The 19,465-nt window shown below is 48.5% G+C and overlaps 1 protein-coding gene and 1 long non-coding RNA gene across 6 annotated transcripts in view; one reads left to right on the plus strand and one right to left on the minus strand.

Moving 5' to 3' along the window:
* RIN2 (Ras and Rab interactor 2) overlaps positions 1 to 19,465 on the minus strand; it is a 218,883-nt gene that overhangs the window by 52,192 nt on the left and 147,226 nt on the right. For 3 of the 5 annotated variants that reach the window (XM_060125202.1, XM_060125201.1, XM_060125203.1), the window contains one exon: positions 10,508 to 10,608. The exons of 1 other annotated variant lie outside the window; for it this stretch is intronic. In XM_060125202.1, the coding sequence (XP_059981185.1) occupies positions 10,508 to 10,608 (101 nt within the window). Of the gene's footprint in view, positions 1 to 10,107; positions 10,287 to 10,507; positions 10,609 to 19,465 lie in introns of those variants that run through there. One more of the 5 variants, XM_060125204.1, reaches the window with a different exon arrangement.
* On the plus strand, positions 8,438 to 17,380 carry LOC132506492 (uncharacterized). The gene is made up of 3 exons (XR_009535858.1): positions 8,438 to 8,573; positions 11,519 to 11,562; positions 14,986 to 17,380. It is a non-coding gene; the product is annotated as an uncharacterized LOC132506492 (long non-coding RNA).

Raw genomic sequence — 19,465 nt, forward strand, 5'->3', positions numbered from 1 at the left:
AAAGCTACTTCTCCTGATGTTTCTGTGTCGAAATTTCCAGGCATATCCTCCCTCTCGGGGAGACTCCCTTCCTCGTTCTGCCCGTGTTGAGCCTTCAGCTGCCCCCCAGCCTAACAGAACCTCTTCACATGATGAACCAGCTGCAATGGCAAGGAAGATGCACCTGGACACGGCCCTCCAGAGGGCTCAGCCTTCCAGCTACAAGAGGCCAGTGCAGAGTTGTCTTCAGAATTAAGGACCAGACAGAAGTCGGAGCCCTGCGTCCACCCTGGCCTTGCTCTTGGAGCAGTAGATCCTTGCCGATGTATCAGAAGGAATCCAAACACACCCCAAATACCAAGAAGTGGCTAAGATGCCAGGCTTGGTGGGAGATGAATCAGGACATCAATAGGTTCTAGAAAAATGTTAGCAGAAAAAGACTCCTCTGTAGAGAGACAGAGAAAACAACAGCTCATCCCAAACAGATCCATCTAATAAAAATTTCTGGCAGAAGGACCAGTTCCAAATTTTTTTTTTTTTTTTTTTTGCGGTACGCGGGCCTCTCACTGTTGTGACCTCTCCCGTTGCAGAGCACAGGCTTTATTTATTTAGTTTATTGCCTTCTTTGAGGTCAAAACACTAGAAATTGATAGAACTGGGCCCAGTCCTGACCTGTGCAGTTTCCCTATACCATGAAAATGGATATTTTCATTCCTCAAGGCCTTTTTGTACCCTTAAACTCTGCAAGGAAAAAGATGAACAGATTTTGGGTCACGGGCTTTATTCCTCAAGGGCTGCTGCTTTCTGGGGGAGGAGGCCTCAACTTCCTCAAAAAAGCACGTGGTAGGAGGATTTTTGTGAAAAGGCTTCATCTACTGAGGACCAGTTGGAGAGAACAGCACAGAAAAGGGAACATTTCCCCTTCGGGGAGGAGGCCTTGCCATTTTCATGAGAGGAGAAGGATTTGGTGACTTTTTTTGCTTATGAACCTCCTGCCGTCATCTCTCCAGTGAGAGATGAAAAGGGCAGATATGGGCCAGAGCTGGCAGGGGCCTTCACTCGTTCCTGTAAAACTAAGAAAGGAACAAAGAACCTGTTGTCCTGGGAACGCTTGGAGCTGAAAGCAGGAGCAGGGGCCAGGCCGGCTGGGTCTCGCCCGCTGACCCTGGAGCCCGGGCTGCGGTCAGTGCGGGGTTTCACGGAAAGGCAGCTCTCCTTTGGGTCACACCGCTGTTGTCTCCGAGCTGAACTAAATCACCACTGCATCTAACCGAGCAGATGTTTTGCGGCAGAGTCAACTACCGATGTAGCAGCCAGCCAGGGTGTGTAAAGGCCGAGATGGATCCAACTCCAAAGGATGCCACTGTCAAAATTGTGTGCCCAAGTGCAGTGTGGGCAGGGACGCCAGCCCCCCGACAAAGATGGAATCAACTTCTAGGACACACTGTGCATTTCCAGGATGATCTAAAACGCCCTCGTAAGTCAGCGAAAATCATGCACGATCTACCACTTGGATGCACAGAAAACACTGGCAGGATATGCACCCAGGCGAAGAAATAAAATAGCCAACAAGCAATCAGAAGTGGCTCTATCTCAGGCGGTGGTTCATGGCAATACTTATTTTTATTTTTTGCACTGTGCTTTCTCCACAATGTACATGTTCTACTTTGCTAATCAAAAAAGAAATCATTATATACACTATTATATGTAAAATAGATAACTAATAAGGACCTACTGTATAGCACAGGGAACTCTTCTCAACACTATGCAATGACCTATACGGGAAAAGAATTTTAAAAAGAGTGGATATATGTATAATTGATTCACTTTGCTGTACAGCAGAAACTAACATAACATTTAAAATCAACTATACTCCAATAAAAATTTTTTTAAAAAAAGGAATCTTACATGTTCTTTTTAAAAACCTTCCCCAATATCTCCAATCAAGATGGGCAAAACAGCTGTTTGGGGAACTTGTACTTACACTTGCTCACCTCATTCTTTAAGGCTGAGTCTCATCTTTCCTAAAACCACCTCCTACCTGGAATTACCTGCATTGTCTCCGAGGTCCCCGGGACATCTGGCATAGTCCCCTATTATGTCCTCATTCCATTTTTCAATACTTGTTTACAATTCTTTCTCCCTTAGGTTGGGTAACTCTTCAGGCTCCCCTGAAGAGTTATAGGTATTTTAGCAAATAGCACCCACTCAAGAAATAGTTTCTGTAAATTGAACTTAATTGTTGCCACATTGGTAACAGTGTGAGCAAGGAGTTGGTCAATCCTCATAGAATTCCTTGACACACTGTTCCAGACACTCGTGGTGCCTTGAAATCAGGAAACACCTTAAGGAACTGGGGGCAAATTGATCAAGCTAGTCATAGCAGAATATCCTCGGGACTTCCCTGGTGGCCCAGTGGTAAAGAATCCTCCTTCCAACGCAGGGTATGCAGGTTCGATCCGTGGTCAGGGAACTAAGATCCCACATGCCGCAGGGCAATTAAGCCCGCGCACCACAACTACTGAGCTCACCGCCTCAACTACAGAGCCCACGCACCACAACTAGAGAGAAGCCCACGCACCGCAACAAAAGATCCCACATGCGTCATCGAAAAATCTGCGTGCCACAACTAAGACCCGACACAGCCAAAAAAAAGAACATGCTCGATGAGCGTGATAGGTAAATGTCTTACTGCAAAACCGTTACTGCTAATTATGAACAGAGCTATGTCCCTCCAAAGCACCCCACCTGTCCTGCTTCCATTGAAGGCAAGAGGGGCTGTGTCTATGGTGTCCCTTGGGGTGTTTCAGACAAATGGAGTTTCAACTGTTTTCAACCCAAGCAAAGAGCTTCTCTATCCTGTTTGCCATCAGATATTCTTTGAGAGAGAATGTGAACAGGCAAGCACTGACAAATTAGAATTAGTGGAAATGTGCATTAACAATTCTTAGCAATAGATCATGTGTAAGACAAAGCCATAAACTTTGATAACAGCAAACATTTTTTAGAAGGGACCTAAGATACTGAAAGATACACCTAATATTCTGTAGCAAATGATTATTCTGAGCTTCCTGTGTCTGCTGCAGGAAGCAAACCAACCTTTTTGACAGGTGTGGCTGGTTCTAGGCGTGGCCTGCCCTCAGATGCCACAGCATCTGAACGAATGGCCTGAGGTATAGGCAAGTTTCCAGATACGGCAAAAGAGGAAAATGTTTGTTCTTCTGGCTAACACTGCACACAACACAGACACTATGCAAGGAGACAAAATGCAAAGCGAGTTTTGCCTCCAATGACTTGAACTTGCTTCCAAATGACCTCATGAATACATTCTCCAAGATCTTCAGAAGAGCAGAAGTAGCCATAAATCAGAGAAGAATAGTCACTCTGTATGTGACGTTCCAAGAGAAAAAAAATGGAAAGGAATAATATGAAGTCACATTAAATTCTGCGTTTGAAGTTACCGACGTTGAGAACATGTATTTATTAAATATGGGAAACTGTACTGGAGGCAGATGTATTCTGAGTTTAAAAGAAGAATTTAAACACCCATAGTAGCTGTATCAGATTTGGGCACATTCAGTTCTTAGTTATGATGCAGCCAATGGCCTTGGTCAAACCAATTCACGCGATGCTAAATATTTCTGCATATAAGTACTGAGCAAAGTAAAGGAGAAGAAGCTTAAGAGATGGAGAGAATTTTGTTGGCAGTTCTTTTCTGCTGCAGGTTTATGATCTAAGATTCACAAGCAGAAATAGAAATAATAAAAGGTACATATTTTTTCTCATTATTTCTGGATTATTGTCTCTTTTCATCCCCTCCCCCAAATAATCCTTTCCATAACTTCACAGGTTTCGTAAATATCACCCAATGAATTGGCTGTCAGCTCAGAACTCCCCAGGACTTTAGCCTTGAATCTAGACATATGAAAATGGTAAAAGGATGCTCTGTTAAAACTGGAGAGTCAGGGCTTCCCTGGTGGTGCAGTGGTTAAGAATCCACCTGCCAGTGCAGGGGACACGGGTTCGAGCCCTGGTCCAGGAAGATCCCACATGCCGCGGAGCAACTAAGCCCGTGCGCCACAACTACTGAGCCCATGTGTCATAACTACTGAGCCCGCATGCCTAGAGCCCGTGCTCCTCAACAACAGAGGCCAACTCAATAAGAAGCCCACGCACCACAACAAAGAGTAGTCCCTGCTAGCCGCAACTAGAGAAAGCCCGCACACAGCAACGAAGACCCAACGCAGCCAGAAATAAAATAAAAAACAAAACAGAAAAACTGGAAAGTCCCTAATTCCTGACTCCCAGAGCACTGAGATAAGCACTGAGTCACAACATACAGGTAATCACACCTGCGTTCATCCGTCATGGTTTCAGAAGCTCTACACCCACACATCCATCCAAATGGCTAGATTGAAAAAGTAGCCGATAGCAAGTATAGATGAGAACAGAGCATTCAGAACTCCCACACACTGTTGGTGGAAGTGCAAATTGACAAAATGACTTTGGAAAACTCCTGGGCACCGTTTACTAATGTGGAATATATAAGCATCCTACAACCAAACAATTCACTCCCATACCCCTAATTGAAGCGTGTCACATGTGTTCCCCAAAAGACACGCATAAGAATGTTCACTGCAGCATTATTCAAAATGGTCCCACGCTGGAAACAACGCAAATATCCATCAACAGTAGAATGGATACACAACTTGTGTTGTAGTCACAGAACGGAATACGTGCTGTATGATTCCAGTCACATAAAGTTCAAAAAGAGGCAAAACTAATCGATGGCAATAGAAGGTGGTTACCTTACCATGCAGTGTTCAGAAGGGAGCCCGTGGGGGGCACTGAGAATGTTCTGTGTCTTGATCTAGGTGCTGTGCTGTGTTTACTTTGTGACAACTCATCAAACTGCGAACTGATGTGTGTGCTTTTTCTTCATCTTGTTTTACTCTGGTGGGACTTTCTGAAATGCAGCACTAAATGCGAGAGGGTTTCATTCAGAAGCCACAGGGCAGCTAACAGGTCCTGGCTGTGCCTCTTCCCCAGACTGTAAGCCACCACTCTCCTCTTCCAATCTCGTGTTCCAACCTCTAGCCAAGTGAAGAAGTGAAGGGCTGTACCAGGGGCGGGCAGTCTGAGTGTCTTGTGGTTTTGCTATCAATGCTGTTGCACAGCTGCTAAGAAGCTTGCAACTTCCCCAGGGACACAGACCCTTCCAGAAGTGGCCAGTGGTGGGGAACGCCTGCTACCCCGTGGCATTGGGCAGGGCTGGCCAAGGGAGTTTTGAATTCTGTGTGTCTGAACGGGGGGGTGGAGTGAGGGGGGTGGAGTTTCAGGAGCCTGGGCACCCCCAGCCATCCACTTGGGCTGTACAGAGGGGCAGTGACAGCCATCATGACCTGGTTCAGCCGGGATCCCCAAGGGGCCTGCACACCCAGCCGGAACCTCTTTTAGTGAAGTTGTTTTGCTGGATCCCTCTTTCTACCTGAGGACAAAGGGATCTTTGGAGATGGGCCTCAGTACAGAGGTGATGAGTCCAGGTGGGGATGTGGGGGGAGCACTGATGACGTGCCTGCCCAGAGACACCCTTCCCCCAACTGCAAAGGGATTGGGAAATCGCGGGGGAAGGAGGGGAAAGTAAAAAGCCTTTATTTTCCCAGACTCTAGTCTTTGGGGGAAAGGGGTGGGGAGAAAGAGGGAACAAGCTGCAGCATTTGGAGAGAGCATCGGCAAAAAACCCGTCAGCCTCCTCCGGGCTTCCCAGCTTCTCTTCAGTAAACCACCAGCAGAGGGCCTGGGGCGGAGCTAATCAGCTGCTCCTTTATTGGTAAACATTACAACAGCCTGTAACTCAGAACTGATGGAGGAAGCATGGCTGGAACATAGCGGGAAGGGGTTCTGGGCCCTCCCTCCGCTTTGCTAGGGAGGAAGCTTAAGGCCTATCACACATCTTCAACTTTTTTTTTTTTTTTTTTTTTTTTGCGGTACGCGGGCCTCTCACTGTTGTGGCCTCTCCCATTGCGGAGCACAGGCTCCGGACGCGCAGGCTCAGCGGCCATGGCTCACGGACCCAGCCGCTCTGCGGCATGTGGGATCCTCCCGGACCGGGGCACGAACCCGCGTCCCCTGCATCGGCAGGCGGACTCTCAACCACCGCGCCACCAGGGAAGCCCCTTTTTATTTTTTACGCACTAGCTGGGATCCCCTAATGGCTTTACGAGCGTGACGTCTTGTTTCTGCAAGAGGCTTCTGGTGCTTGAATACTTTTAGAATCTCCAAGGGGCTGGCATCTGTCATTTGTCCATTCACCAAACATTTACTGAGCGTATGCCACATGCCAGACACCATTCTGGGCACTGAAAACACAGCACTGAACAGAGACCAAATCCCTCCTCTCACAGAGCTTACTTTCTAGTGCTGGGAGTCAGAAGACACATGATTAGGCAAGTGAATCTATGTCAGGTCTGTACAAGTTCTACAAATTAAGATAAAGCCAGGGGCTTCCCTGGTGGCGCAGTGGTTGAGAATCCACCTGAATGCAGGGGACACGGGTTTGAGCCCTGGTCTGGGAAGATCCCACATGCCGTGGAGCAACTAAGCCCGTGCACCACAACTACTGAGCCTGTGCTCTAGAGCCCGTGAGTCACAACTACTGAGCCCGCGTGCCGCAACTACTGAAGCCCACGTGCCTAGAGCCCATGCTCTGCAAAAAGAGAAGCCACTGCAACGAGAAGCCCATGCTCTGCAACGAAGAGTAGCCCCCACTCACCGCAACTAGAGAAAGCCCAAGCACAGCAACGAAGACCCAACACAGCCAAAAATAAATAAATAAAATAAATAAATTTATTTAAAAAAAAAAGATAAAGCCAGCTAAGGGGACAGAAGAAGGGAAGGTCCATGGGTGATTGCTTCCTGGAGGAGAGGCATTCCAGGCAGAGGGAACAGTAGGTACAAAGGCCGGATGGGAGGAGCCTGCTTGGCCAGGAGCCGGGGTGCTGGAGCAGACAGATAGAGGGGAAGACACTGTAAGAAGAGCCAGCGAGGACGGGGAGGGATCAGATCCCATAGGGCTGAAGGATTTTGGTTTTAAATGGAAAACTACTAAAGGGCTTTGAACGGAGTGCCATGACTTGGATTCAGAGGAACTAAAGTCAGAGCATCCTCTCTGCTGCTTAGATAACAGCCCAGAGAAGGTGGGTCGGTGATGATGAAGCAGAGGCACCAGGCAGGGGTCTACTGCAGTGGTGGTGAGGGGTGGTCCGACCCTGGGTCTATCTTACGGGTAGAACTGCAAGGATCTGGAGGGGGAGGGGAAGGCGGTTATGAGAGAAGAGGCATCAGGGTTGATGCAAGGCCCAAACACCTGGAGGCAGGTTACTGGGATGGGGAAGACCAGGGAAGAAGCAGGTTTGTGAAGGGAAACCGAGGGCTCAGTCTCGGTCTTTGTAAGTTTGAGATGCCGAAGGTCAGGCTGAGTGGGCAGCTGGATGCAAACATCTGGATTCCAAGAGAGGACCAACGTAGGGATAGATACAAGTTGGGAATCACCAACATATAGATAGGATCAAAGCCACAAGCCTGGATGAGATCGCACACAAAGTTACTCTAGAGATCTCTCTGTAGACAACATATTGTACTTACCACGTGCCAACACTGTGCTAACAATAAGTCCTTTACAGCTATTGACTCAATCGTCCTGACAACTCGGAAGTAAAGCTCCGCTATTATCCCCATCTTACTGATGTGGACACTAAGGCACTTCCTCAGAGAGACAAGGGGACAGTGCAGAGGCCTCTGGGTACTCCAGGGTCAGGAGGGCAGGGAGACCAGGAGGAACCAGCCGGGACACTAGAGGCGGTGGCAGGTGAGGTGAGAGGAAACCAGGGAGCATGGTGTCCCCAAAGCCCACAGGTGTCCCTGCAGGGGACAGGAGGTGGAAGCTGACCACTGGATGGAAGAAAGGGACAGCTTTGCTTTCACTAAACTGGTTCTGAAATTACTTTCCTCCCATTTCGAATGCAGGCAACAAATCCCAGTAGTTCTCTCAGCCCCTGAGACTCTGTCACCAGCAGCAGCCCTAGGTGCTTTCACCGTCGGTGCAGAAGTACCCTGTGTGCTCATCTCTGCTTCCAGATGACAGCAGTTCCTAGACCCACAGCCTCACTTGGCTTTTTAACGTGTCAGTAAAGAAGTACCTATGCTGTGAAATCACACATGTTAAAATTCTGATCCTTGTATCCCAATACAACTCTTTCCCCTGTCAGCCTACATATTTTATACCATGCATTTAAAATACCCTGAGAAGGGGTTCATGACACCAGGAAAGGTTTAAAGATCTCCAGCTCATCTCAATATTAACCACAGGTGAACAACCAAAAGCCACCGCAGGGTGGGGAACGGCAACCTAACCTAGGGCGCCAGCTTGGCACTTAACCTCGGATTCCACAAGCTAAGGAAGCCCAGACACTTCCTGATGACTGTGTCTGGGGCAGGTAAGGTTAGATCACAGCTCACAGGCATCCCCACCGAGGACGATGCCACGAAGACGACTGTGATGCCTCCCTGCGGCCCCCAGAACGTGCCCAGCCCAGGTATGGGGGATGGGCGGGGAATTGCTTCTTCTCTCTCCCGGGGTCTCACTTGAGACGACTCTGCTACCCCTACTCCTTCTCCTTCCCTCTCGTCTGCCCTTTGGGCTGCTCGGTGCCAGGCTGACCTGCTGTTTCCCTGTGACCACAGCTCTGCTCTGCCTTCACTTTGGAAGCAACTCAGAGTGTTCCTCATCATACCCTGCCCCCGTCATCTGGCTCTCCTGACTTCTCTGCTGGGCAAAGTGGAGGGGTTAAAACAAAGTCACTGTTCCACGCTTCCGAACAATCAATGAGAGACCCCAGCACAGGAGCCACAGCCTCCTCAGGCTGGCTTTTTTCCATGTCACGTGGGTCCCACACCAGCAGCACGAGGGTCATGACGGAGCTTTCCTTTATAGGGTCATTAGGAGATTCAATGAGTTGGCAGCTGTAATGCACTTACAACAGTGGCTGGCACGTGGTAAACACCATATACATCGTTAAATAAAGACAATCTTGACTTTTCTGATTCCCATTTAAAAAAACCCAAGGAAAACACCTTTTAAAATTCATAAATTCAGTGTTAACCAACAGAGCATTCAAGAATAACTGACATTAACCTGGGGGAAAAAAAAAGGTATGGTGGAATGCTTACAGTCATTCTTAAATTTGAAAAGCTTAAAGGAGATGTTAAGGGTAAAGAGAGATCCTCTGGCTAAAAGTTCCACAGAGTTTGGAACTACTCTGAACCTGGAGCAGAAAATCTCTAATCAAAGATCATTGTGCATTTGTCTAGTTTATGGGGAAAAAAATGAAACCACCAAAGCTGTTCACACCGAGATCAAGGGGAATCACACAATACCACGGCGAGGACCACCTGGTCTACCTCCGTCGTTTCTGTAGGAAGGAGAGGCAATGGAAGGCACAAGAATTTTCCACGGCTAAGGGGGAAATTCTCCAGAGACGCAGGGTGTGGAAGTACCATCTCCCAGCTGCAGGGTGCCTCGCGGGGACTGCCAGCTCTCCCCTCCTCCAGGGCAGGAACAAGTCTGGCTGGTTTGAAACTTGCCTGGATAACCAGAACCTGGTTCGTCTGCCTCTGCAGGACCCCTCCTGCCCGTCTCATGACTTGCAAGCAAAACCAACTCTGCAGATCTCACCCTTGCCCTGCACCCACCAGGCAACCTCGACTCCATTTCCCAAGAAAAGGGGGAAGCTGACAATGAATCTGGCCTCCGGGGCAGCAAGTGTCCATGCCGTTTCTGTACTGCTTATACTCTGTTGTCCTTGCTAGAAATGAACTAGAGCCTCCAAGAGCTGGAAGAGGTTTGGGGGAATCTCCTCCGCCTGCCCCCCACCCCGACCTCTGCACCCCCATTCTGCAGAAAAAGCCAGTCCCTAACTACCTACCTAGACCACGTGCGATGTGAACACATTGTAACACATCTAACCAGTGCCTTCCTTAATCGCTCACAACCACATCCGATTTCCAATACGCTGGGCTGGATCGCATTTCAGGCTAAGGGCCACGGAAGGGGCTGGGGTTTTTTCTGACCTGAGAATGCAAAACGAGTCCATCCTCTTTAGTGCTCCCTTTAAACCTTCTGGAGACTGACACGGGCTACACTGAATTCTACTTTGCACACGGAGGATCCCACTGCGTTACTGTTTCCATCATTGTGAGTAGGTGGATGTGACAGACAGAACTTTAGCTTTCCAGGTTCTGATGCCAGGAGGAATGGAGAAGGTGTAAAATTCAAGTGCCTTCACAGGGATTAACGGGAACCCGGACAACTGGTTCCTAGGCCACGCCCACCTCCTACAGAGAGCTTCTTCTGGAGCGGCTACCACACCCCCAGCTCCCAAACCTGAGGGGTGACCGGAACGGCAGTCCTCGTGGCTAACAGGCTCACGTCGCCCCCATCACGCGCCCGACGCCTAATCGCCTCGGTCACCTGTGGGCTTCTGTGGGTCCCAGGCCATTTTCCAGGCTGACATCTGTCTGCACCATCTCCTGTTTCAGTTCTCCAATCTCCGAGGCGATTGTGTCAATGAGCTATTCAAAGACAAAAATAGTGTGACGTCAGGAAGTGGAAGAGGCGTGTGCAGAGCTGGGCAGCTCCAGCCGCTGCAATAGGAGCACAGAGATGACCACCTTTTTTTCTTTTTTTTTAAATCCTGGCTTTGTGAATTTCCTTTACCCAGCTGTGGGGTGGGGGGGAGGCACAAAATAGAGAGGGAGGGAGCAGCTTCTTAGAAAGAGGAAGAACTTAGGTTTCGGTATCACCCTAAGAAAAAAATATTGACACCCAGTTTGGCTTCTCAACATGACTACAAAGAGGAATAAGTAAATCTTGGCAAAACCAGGCAGGCCTCAAAATTCCTATTGCCAAAGTGAAAACTCCTAAAGGATGCCCTGGGTTAAAATGTATACCATCCTTATTCTGGTTACAGAAAGAAGCCTATTTCAAAGATATATACACTTGGCAAATCAATTTCCAATGACTTTAATTTATTTCTCGTCTTATTCTTTGCTTTCTTTCTTTTTTTTTTTTTTTCGATGAGAAGATTGTTAGGGGAAAGGGAAGAGAGAGGGGTGTGTGGGGCTGGGAGCAGGTGTGTGGGCAGTCAGGGAGCCACAGGGGGAAGAGATGGGTAAATGTGTCTTCTTGGAAAGACTTGTGTGGGCTCGCATTCCCCGCCCACATGCCTGGAAGAGGCTACATCTGACCCTGAAGTTTGGTGTGAATTCTTGAGCACCCCCAACTGCTCATTCAAAAGCATCTTCACTGGTGCTAACCCGGCTCTGCGTGTGTGGAACAGAGGCTCTCAAAGTGTCACTGCTCATCCATTTTTTAAAAATGTAGTTAATTATTTCACATAAATGTTACTTATGTCAACATGGAATCAATTACTGTTTTAAAATAAATATTTAAAATTTTTTCTTCATTTATTTCGTAATACAGCAAGTCCGCTACATACGAATGAGTTCCATTCCGAGAGCGTGTTGGTAAGTCCAATTTGTTCGCTAAGTCCAACAAAGTTAGCCTAGGTACCCAACTAACACGATTGGCTATATACCGCTGCTTTTACGCTTGCTTCCAGACATCCTGGGCTTGAAATAAAGATACTGTACTACTGTACTCTATACAGTACTGTACAGTAAAGTACACAAAAGCACAACCACTTCTAGAGGATGCATGCACATGACAATGTACACCAGACACGTGAACTAACGTATGTGACTGGACGTGCGAACGCACATTTGCATCTTTGAAAGTTCGCAACTTGAAGGTTCGTATGTAGGGGACTTACGGTACAGCAGGTATCTATAGATATAATACACATGAACACAAGCAGTTTGTAGGGCCCTTCATAATTTTTAACAGTGTGAAGGGGTCCTGGGATTTATAAAACGCTTGAGAATCACTGTTTTGGCTAAAGACAGGTGTCGTCTTGCCTCAAGCAGCTTTCATCCCACCCAGACTCTGGGAGCAATTTCATTTTGAGCCTAGAGACTGTTCCAAAATGTTGACGTCCGTCTATTCATTCATAACTTTATGGCTACCCACTTCCTGCCATGCACTGCAAGTGTAGAGTAGGGTTGACAATCCTCACGGAGATGATATTCTGGTGGGACACAGACCAGAGCACTGAGCACTGAGACGTTCCAGAATGAAAAGAGAGTCACATGATGCTGCAGGGAGCAGCTAAAGGGCCACCCTAGCTATGGCGGGGTGGTCAGGACAGGTCTTCCGGGAAGTGATGGAGCCCTGAATGACAAGGGAGCCATGAAAAGATCAAGGGAAGAGCCATCCACACAGAGTCCCAGAGGTTAGGGAGGCATGTGGAAGGGTGCAGTCTGCCTGCGACCAGACCTTGTCCGCCTTCTAGATCATGGTACCCTCGGATTTGAGTTTTCAACTGAGAACCATTGGAGGGCTTTAGTGGGGGAATGGCATTTTACCTGTTTTATGTTCTAAAAAGATCTCCTTGACTGTGGGTTAGAGACGGTTTGTAAAGAGAAGCAGCAAAACTAGTTAGGAGGCAACTGCAATGGTCCAGCCAAGAGGTGATGGTGGCTTTGGTCAAAGTGGTAGCAGAGGAATTAGAAAGAAGGGGGGAAATCCAGGAACAACTGGACACGGAAATTAATGTAAGTTGATGGGCTGAACGTGGCGGTGGGGAAAGAGAAGAATCAAGGACAACTCCTAAGTTGTTGGCTTGAGCAATTAGAGAGATGACAGTGCCCTTGACTGAGATGGGAAAAAATGGGGAAGGATTAGATTTGAGGAGGAAATCAAGCTGGACACTGCGCAGGTTAAGGTGTTTTTTTTTTTTTTTTTGGCGGTATGCAGGCCTCTCACTGTTGTGGCCTCTCCCGTTGCGGAGCACAGGCTCCAGACGCGCAGGCTCAGCGGCCATGGCTCACGGGCCCAGCCGCTCCGCAGCAATGTGGGATCCTCCCGGACCGGGGCACGGACCCGTGTCCCCTGCATCGATAGGCGGACTCTCACCTACTGCGCCACCAGGGAAGCCCCAGGTTAAGTTTTAACTGAGTTGCTTATTGGCCATCAATTAAATGTATTAAGTGGCTTTTGATATGAAGGGTGGAACAACCTGTACGTTTGGAAGTCACTGGAATAGGTGTTACTGTTTCAAAGTCCTGTGACAAGGAGAGATTACCTAAGGGGGTGGGGAAGTTAGAGAAGGAGCCCCAGCAAACAGCTCTGTGCACTCCCAATACTTAGAGGTCAGGGGACAGGAGACCAGCCAAATCCATCCCCTTCGTGTGTGACTGGGGTGCAGGCTGTAGGTAGAGCTTCTGGAAGCACTGGGGCCTTGGGAGAGAAGACCAGGAGATCTTCTACACACAGTCCAGTGGCACAGATTAAAAAGTCTGACAATGCCAAACACTCGAGGACGTGGGAAAACAAACCCCCACGTGTTGCTGGAGGAGCATTTGGAGAGCACTTTGGAGAATGACGTGCAGTTTCTCGTAGAGCTGGAGATACACAGACCTGCATACGTACTACATACGAGAGAAACTCGTGCACATGGGTACAGGGAGACCTTGAGAAGAATATTGGCTGTACCGCCATTTGTAAGAAAACCAGATTATAAGCACCTAGATGTCCATCAATTGGAGAATGGATAAACGGAGGGATAGAATACTACGTGGCAGTTAAAATTCACGAACCAGATTATATGGATCAACACGTATATAGACACAAAAGTTCAAACAAGTTTTCATAAAAGCGAAAACAAAAAAGGTTGAAAAGGATTACATTCAGTACATGAGGTTTAAAACCAGGCAAAATTGTACTATTGAGGGTTTGTAGATGTACACATAAATAAAGACAACTGCAAGATGCAGTACAGGGTTATCTTCCTAAACCTCAGGAAGAGAAGTGGATGGAGGTGAGCACAGGTAGAGGGGCTCAACCTCCGGCAACTTTTCATTTCTGAAAGCAAAATGACAAAATGATGAGATTTGACGGAGCTAGTGATGTGTGTTTTAGTATTGTGTGATCTTCTGTATGTTTAAACGACTTCATCATCAAAATTATTAGGAAAACAAGGAAAAGGGTGGATGCGTATGAAAATGGAAAAAGGACGAACTAAAACGGTGGGAGGAGTGGGGTGAGCTTGGTAGGTCCCCCCTCCCATTCTAGGCCGTGGCTGGGGTCCTGGACAGGAGCGCCACACACAGCCCATGAGGGACACACAGGACAGACAGGTCTGCCCTGGGGAGGCCCAGCCTCGGGCTTGGGCAAGCCTCGGCCTCCGGCAAACCTCGGAGGAAAGATTCCCACTGCAGCACATTCAGCCTCTCCGCCCTCAGTCCCCTTCACGGCCACAACTGTGATCTGAATGTCAAAATCCCAAATGGCTTTCCCCAGGAAAAGCAGCTGACCCGCTCCGGCCAGGCTGTTTTTTCCCAAACACACACTATAAACTGTGGTTGCCACTCAGCCGCACTTGGATGACAAATCACAGGTAATGCTGCTTATCTGTAAGGCAGAGGGAGGCGTAGTGATCCCAAGACACAAAGGTGGGTGATGACAGAGGTTGCCCCTGGCTGGATGGCTATGGGACTCTTCAGGCCGGATGAGGGCTTTTTCAGCACCTCCATCCCTTTCGACCCCAACTCATCCATCTGACGGCACAGATTTACCCGACAAATGGAGCAGAGGCTAGGGGTCCAGAGCCAGGCCTGCCTCTGAGTGACCTGTTTATACGCCAGCCAGGCCCCTCCAAAAGTAAGAGTCATCCTGAAATCTCTGCCACCCCCTGAGGTCGGCCCAGATGTCACTGATGGGATTTGAGCTGTTCCCCACATTGTCCCCAGATACACGTGTGTGTGTGTGTGTGATTGGTTTTAATTCCTGCAGATGTTTGACCTCAACCCTGTGCTCTCATGTTCTTCCAGATTTGAGGCCTTGAGGGCAAACAGAGATAACTTACCACCCACCAAAGGGGACCAGTTTGAACCTAAGTTTTAGCCTTTTCCCATGTTAAAGCCAACAGTGGTTTCAACGTATGCGCTTTATCCAAGTCAGTGCTGCCTCATCAAAATTTCTCCAAACCCACTTACACAACCCGAAACCCCAACACATCCTGGTCCCTGTCGAGAATTCCTTCAAGGGGGAAGGGGCTGCCTAAGCACGTGCCAAGCTGGGAAGCCAGCGCTTCTGTCCACAACCCTGATTGGCCGCCCAGGACATGCCGTGGACACCTGGGAAGGAGGCAACAGAGCCAAAGGGCTGTTCTTCAGTGAATCTTCTCCAGAGATGGGCCATCAGGTTTCAGGGCACTAAGCTGGTGAGACAGTAGTTCTTGTACCAAAACACAGCAGGTGTGATCCATCTCTCCAGAAAGCTCCACAGGCAGTGACACAGTCAGGGCACGGCAGAGCCCGCCCTGATAGAGCCAGGGCACTGCCTGTGTCCGCCACGCCCCTTGGCGAGACGGGGCTGGTGTGTTGGACGTACCAGCAGGACGAGCCCTTCTGCAGCCGCCACAGGGGTACCAAGCCAGGGGTTGGGTCTCTGGGTCCCTCCCTCATTCTGCTCAGAAAGCCAGCACCCCGGGGCCCCAAAACAAAGCACAGGAAGTGCTCACCTAGGCGATTTTCACACTCTCCCGGCAGCCAGGCCAAGGGCAGGAGAAGAATTCGGGAAGTCCCAGGTTCTTTCCCGACATCACACCCAGGACTCACACCCTGGACAAGGCGGGACCTGCCGGGCTTTAGCCTGGCACAGGAGTCTACACTGATGTGGACCACTCTGTAATCATTCTGGGTAACGTCCCAGTCGGCGGGAAGCTCACCTTCGGGGCCACACTTCCAGCGGCAGGTGGGCACAGTGTGGAGGCAGCCAGCTTCCAGCCACTCCCGGGTCTGGCAGCAAGGAGGGGTGGTGAGCGCCCCAGCTTGGGCTCGGAAAGACCTGCCTTCAAATCCCACCTCGGCCTTCTGTCAGCTGGGTCCTGAACCCATCTGGGCCCACTCATCCCTGGACCTTGGATGCTTTGGGGGAGAGAGCTGGATGATTAAATAGGATGATGACATTAAAACATTCTGCAGCATGCCCCTAAATGCTCTCGCATTCTCCTCCTAGTTAAATCCTCTCTTTATATCAATGGTGACCTGCTAGGAAGCAGAGAGCTGATAAAGCTGACACTTAAAACGGACTCACACACCTCCCAGCCTGCAAAGAGGCCATTTCATCCCCAGCAGCCGACAGGATCTACAAAAGACCAGTGTTCGCAGACTCCAACCCTCCTTCTGCCTGTCTGCCCAGAAGTCTCTCATCTCGAGATCTGCCCACTAGATGTCAATTTCCACCACCGACCGGGAGAGAAGCTGCTGTCTGCCACCGCTGCTTGCAGGGCAGGCTGGAGGGAGGGAAAAGGGAGGGACTCCAAACCTTGTTTTCTTTCTTTCAGGGTTAGATAAAAGGAGAAAAATTCTCTTGAAGGTCAAGTAAAAATAAAACGAGAAAGTACTTATAGAGCAAGTTCTGATACAGCGCTCTTGGAATTCCAGGACCAACTCAGGAATGTTACCTGTGGTTCTGAAAAGGATGTACCACTGAAAGATGAAGACTTGAAACCTAGGGTGTGGGAAAAGTCAAGTGCTTGGCCCTTAGCCACGGAATTTCTATTCCCCAAGTGCATCAACTTGGCCTTGGGTGTGACTGGCCTTTACAATCCTATCAGCTTTGTGGGATTAGATCCAGCTCCAGGTCACGAACAACCACTGACCCTGACGACTGCCTTTCCTGTCTGCTTCTGCTGAGCTGGAGAAGGCTCCCGGTGTTGCGGGCACACCCCATGCTGGAGTTTTTCTGAAGCAGTCTGGAAAATAATGGACTTCCTACAAACTTTCAAATGATCTTTGCCCCCAGGAACCGTCACCATGGAAACAAAGAAGTAAGGAAAGCTGCTTCCCTTCACCTGCAGAGGAGTGTCTGGGGAGTAACATTGGAGCATCTCGGAACCTTGCCCTTTTCTTTGTTTTGCTTTTACTCTGTGTGTGTCACGTCTCCCAAGAGTGTTTGCATTTACATTTTTGAAATTTAATTAAAATTACAAACATAATACATTCCCATGAAAAACACAGATTATTGTAGTTGTAGATGAAGAGCGTTGCCTGTCATATCAGTAAACAAAGGATGTCAGGGCCATCAGGCCAGCAGCCACTGCAGTTCCCTGCCTGTGCACCCTGAGGGGACTCAAAACAGGATAGTGTCCCTAGATAGCTACGGTGCATACCGAGGAATGATGTCAATGAGCCCAGACTCTTGCATCTTTCCCAGAGGAAAGTGCTAAATTCATTAATTTGAGATGTCTGTTTTTTCTTGAATGAACAGTAATCTTTTGATGTTCAGACTCCTTGTTCTTTTTTGTAAAAACTCCTATATATCTGGCTCCTCCCTGACCTCTCTGGAACAGTCCCTCAGAGTTATCGCCTCAGGATATCCACCGAATAAAATATAATTCTCAACTTTTAGGTTGTGCATTTTTTTCAGTCCACATAGTTAAAACTAATCTCCCTCAGGACTTCCCTGGCAGTCCAGTGGTTAAGACTCCACGCTCCCGATGCAGGGGGCATGGGTTCGATCCCTGGCCGGGGAACTAAGATCCTGCATGTCGCATGGCGCAGCCAAAAACAAACAAAACTAACCTCCCTTGACTAACACCTATAATCCCACCTACTCAGAAGGAACCACAACGACCAGTTTTGTATGTATCGCTCTTGAATGGTATCACTGTGTGCTTTTTCTACCAGATGGAATCGTACTGACGTATTGTCCTATACCTTGCTTACACTCATTTCACCCAAGGAAATCTTATAGGATTTATCCATGTTGATACACGAAACCTTGGTTCATTCATTTTAAGTGGGAGTGGTTTTCCACCAGAGGGATAAACCATGCAGGAGGAATATACCATGTATCCATTCTATCTTTTTTTTTTTTTTTTTGGCTGCGTTGGTCTTCGTTGCTCTGCACAGCCTTCTCGTTGCGGTGGCTTCTCTTGTGGAGCATGGGCTCTAGAGTGAAGCCTCAGTAGTTGTGGCGTGTGGGCTCAGTAGTTGTGGCTCACGGGCTCAGTAGTTGTGGCTCACGGGCTCTAGAGTGTAGGCTCAGTAGTTGTGGCGTATGGGCTTAGTTGCTCCGTGGCATGTGGGATCTTCCCAGACCAGGGCTCAAACCCGTGTCCCCTGCATTGGCGGGCAGATTCTTAACCATTGCGCCACCAGGGGAGTCCTATCCATTCTATCTTGATAGATGCTTAGGTCGTTTCCAATACATTGCTGTCACAATCCTTACCATAATGAACAGCCCTGTGTATTGTGTGACACCTCAGAGAAAATGCCAGGTTCTAGGCACGTAATAGGTTGAGGTGGTACCACGTGGCTCTCCCCGGGTCCGTGTCCAGCTACAGTGCCTCCACCTTCTTTGAAAACATCCACCTCACTTAGTGTTTGCTGGTATCAGACTTCTAAGCTTTGGCTAATCTGATGAGTACAAGTGGCTTTTTGTTGTCTTAATGTGCTTTGCCCAGATTATATGTGTCAGGGAGGAATAAACTTTCCTCTACCCTTCTAGGTTCTTCTGGCTGGTCTAAGAGTTAAGAACTAAAATAAATTAAATAAATTAAAATGAGACAGATTCACAGCAGAAAATCAAACAGAAGTTTAATAACATGTACACATGGGAGAGACCCAGGAGAACTGAGTAACTGGCCAAATGGCCAAAACCTTTATATACCACCTTCAGCTCAAGACAAAAGAGGACGTTGGGATAGTGGTTTGGGGTTTCAAAGGGGAGGAAGGCAGTTCACATGAGATGGAACAGCAGATGTTTGGGAAACAAAGGTTTGCTGGGCCCTGCAGAGACAATGGGACCCAGAGAGGAGTATGAACAGACTTCCTGTCCACCACCTCGTTCATATTAGAGGTATTTATGGTGACGGCTCCCTTCCTGGAAAAGGTCCTCTATCTGCATTCTTTTAGGCAGTTTAGGGGGAAGGTCAAAGGTTCCTCCTGAGTTGTTTTTTTTTTAATATTTATTTTATTCATTTATTTTGGCTGTGCCGGGTCTTAGTTGCGGCATGGAGACTCCTTAGTTGCGGCATGCATGCAGTATCTAGTTCCCCAACCAGGGATCAAACCCGGGCCCCCTGCATTGGAAGTGCAGATTCTTACCCACTGGACCACCAGGGAAGTCCCCTTCCTGAGTCTTTTGGGTGACTGTTTTCAACTCCCAATAATCTGCACGCCAAAGAGATATTTTGGGGTGGCAACTTTTTCTCCCCTACCTATTTTTGTCGTCTATTTGTATTTCTTCCTCGGAAGGACTGCCTGTTCATTTATTTGTTGCCGTTTTGGGGTTTCTTGATTT

Source organism: Lagenorhynchus albirostris, chromosome 15 (assembly GCF_949774975.1).
Source record: "Lagenorhynchus albirostris chromosome 15, mLagAlb1.1, whole genome shotgun sequence".
Lineage (NCBI taxonomy): Eukaryota > Metazoa > Chordata > Mammalia > Artiodactyla > Delphinidae > Lagenorhynchus > Lagenorhynchus albirostris.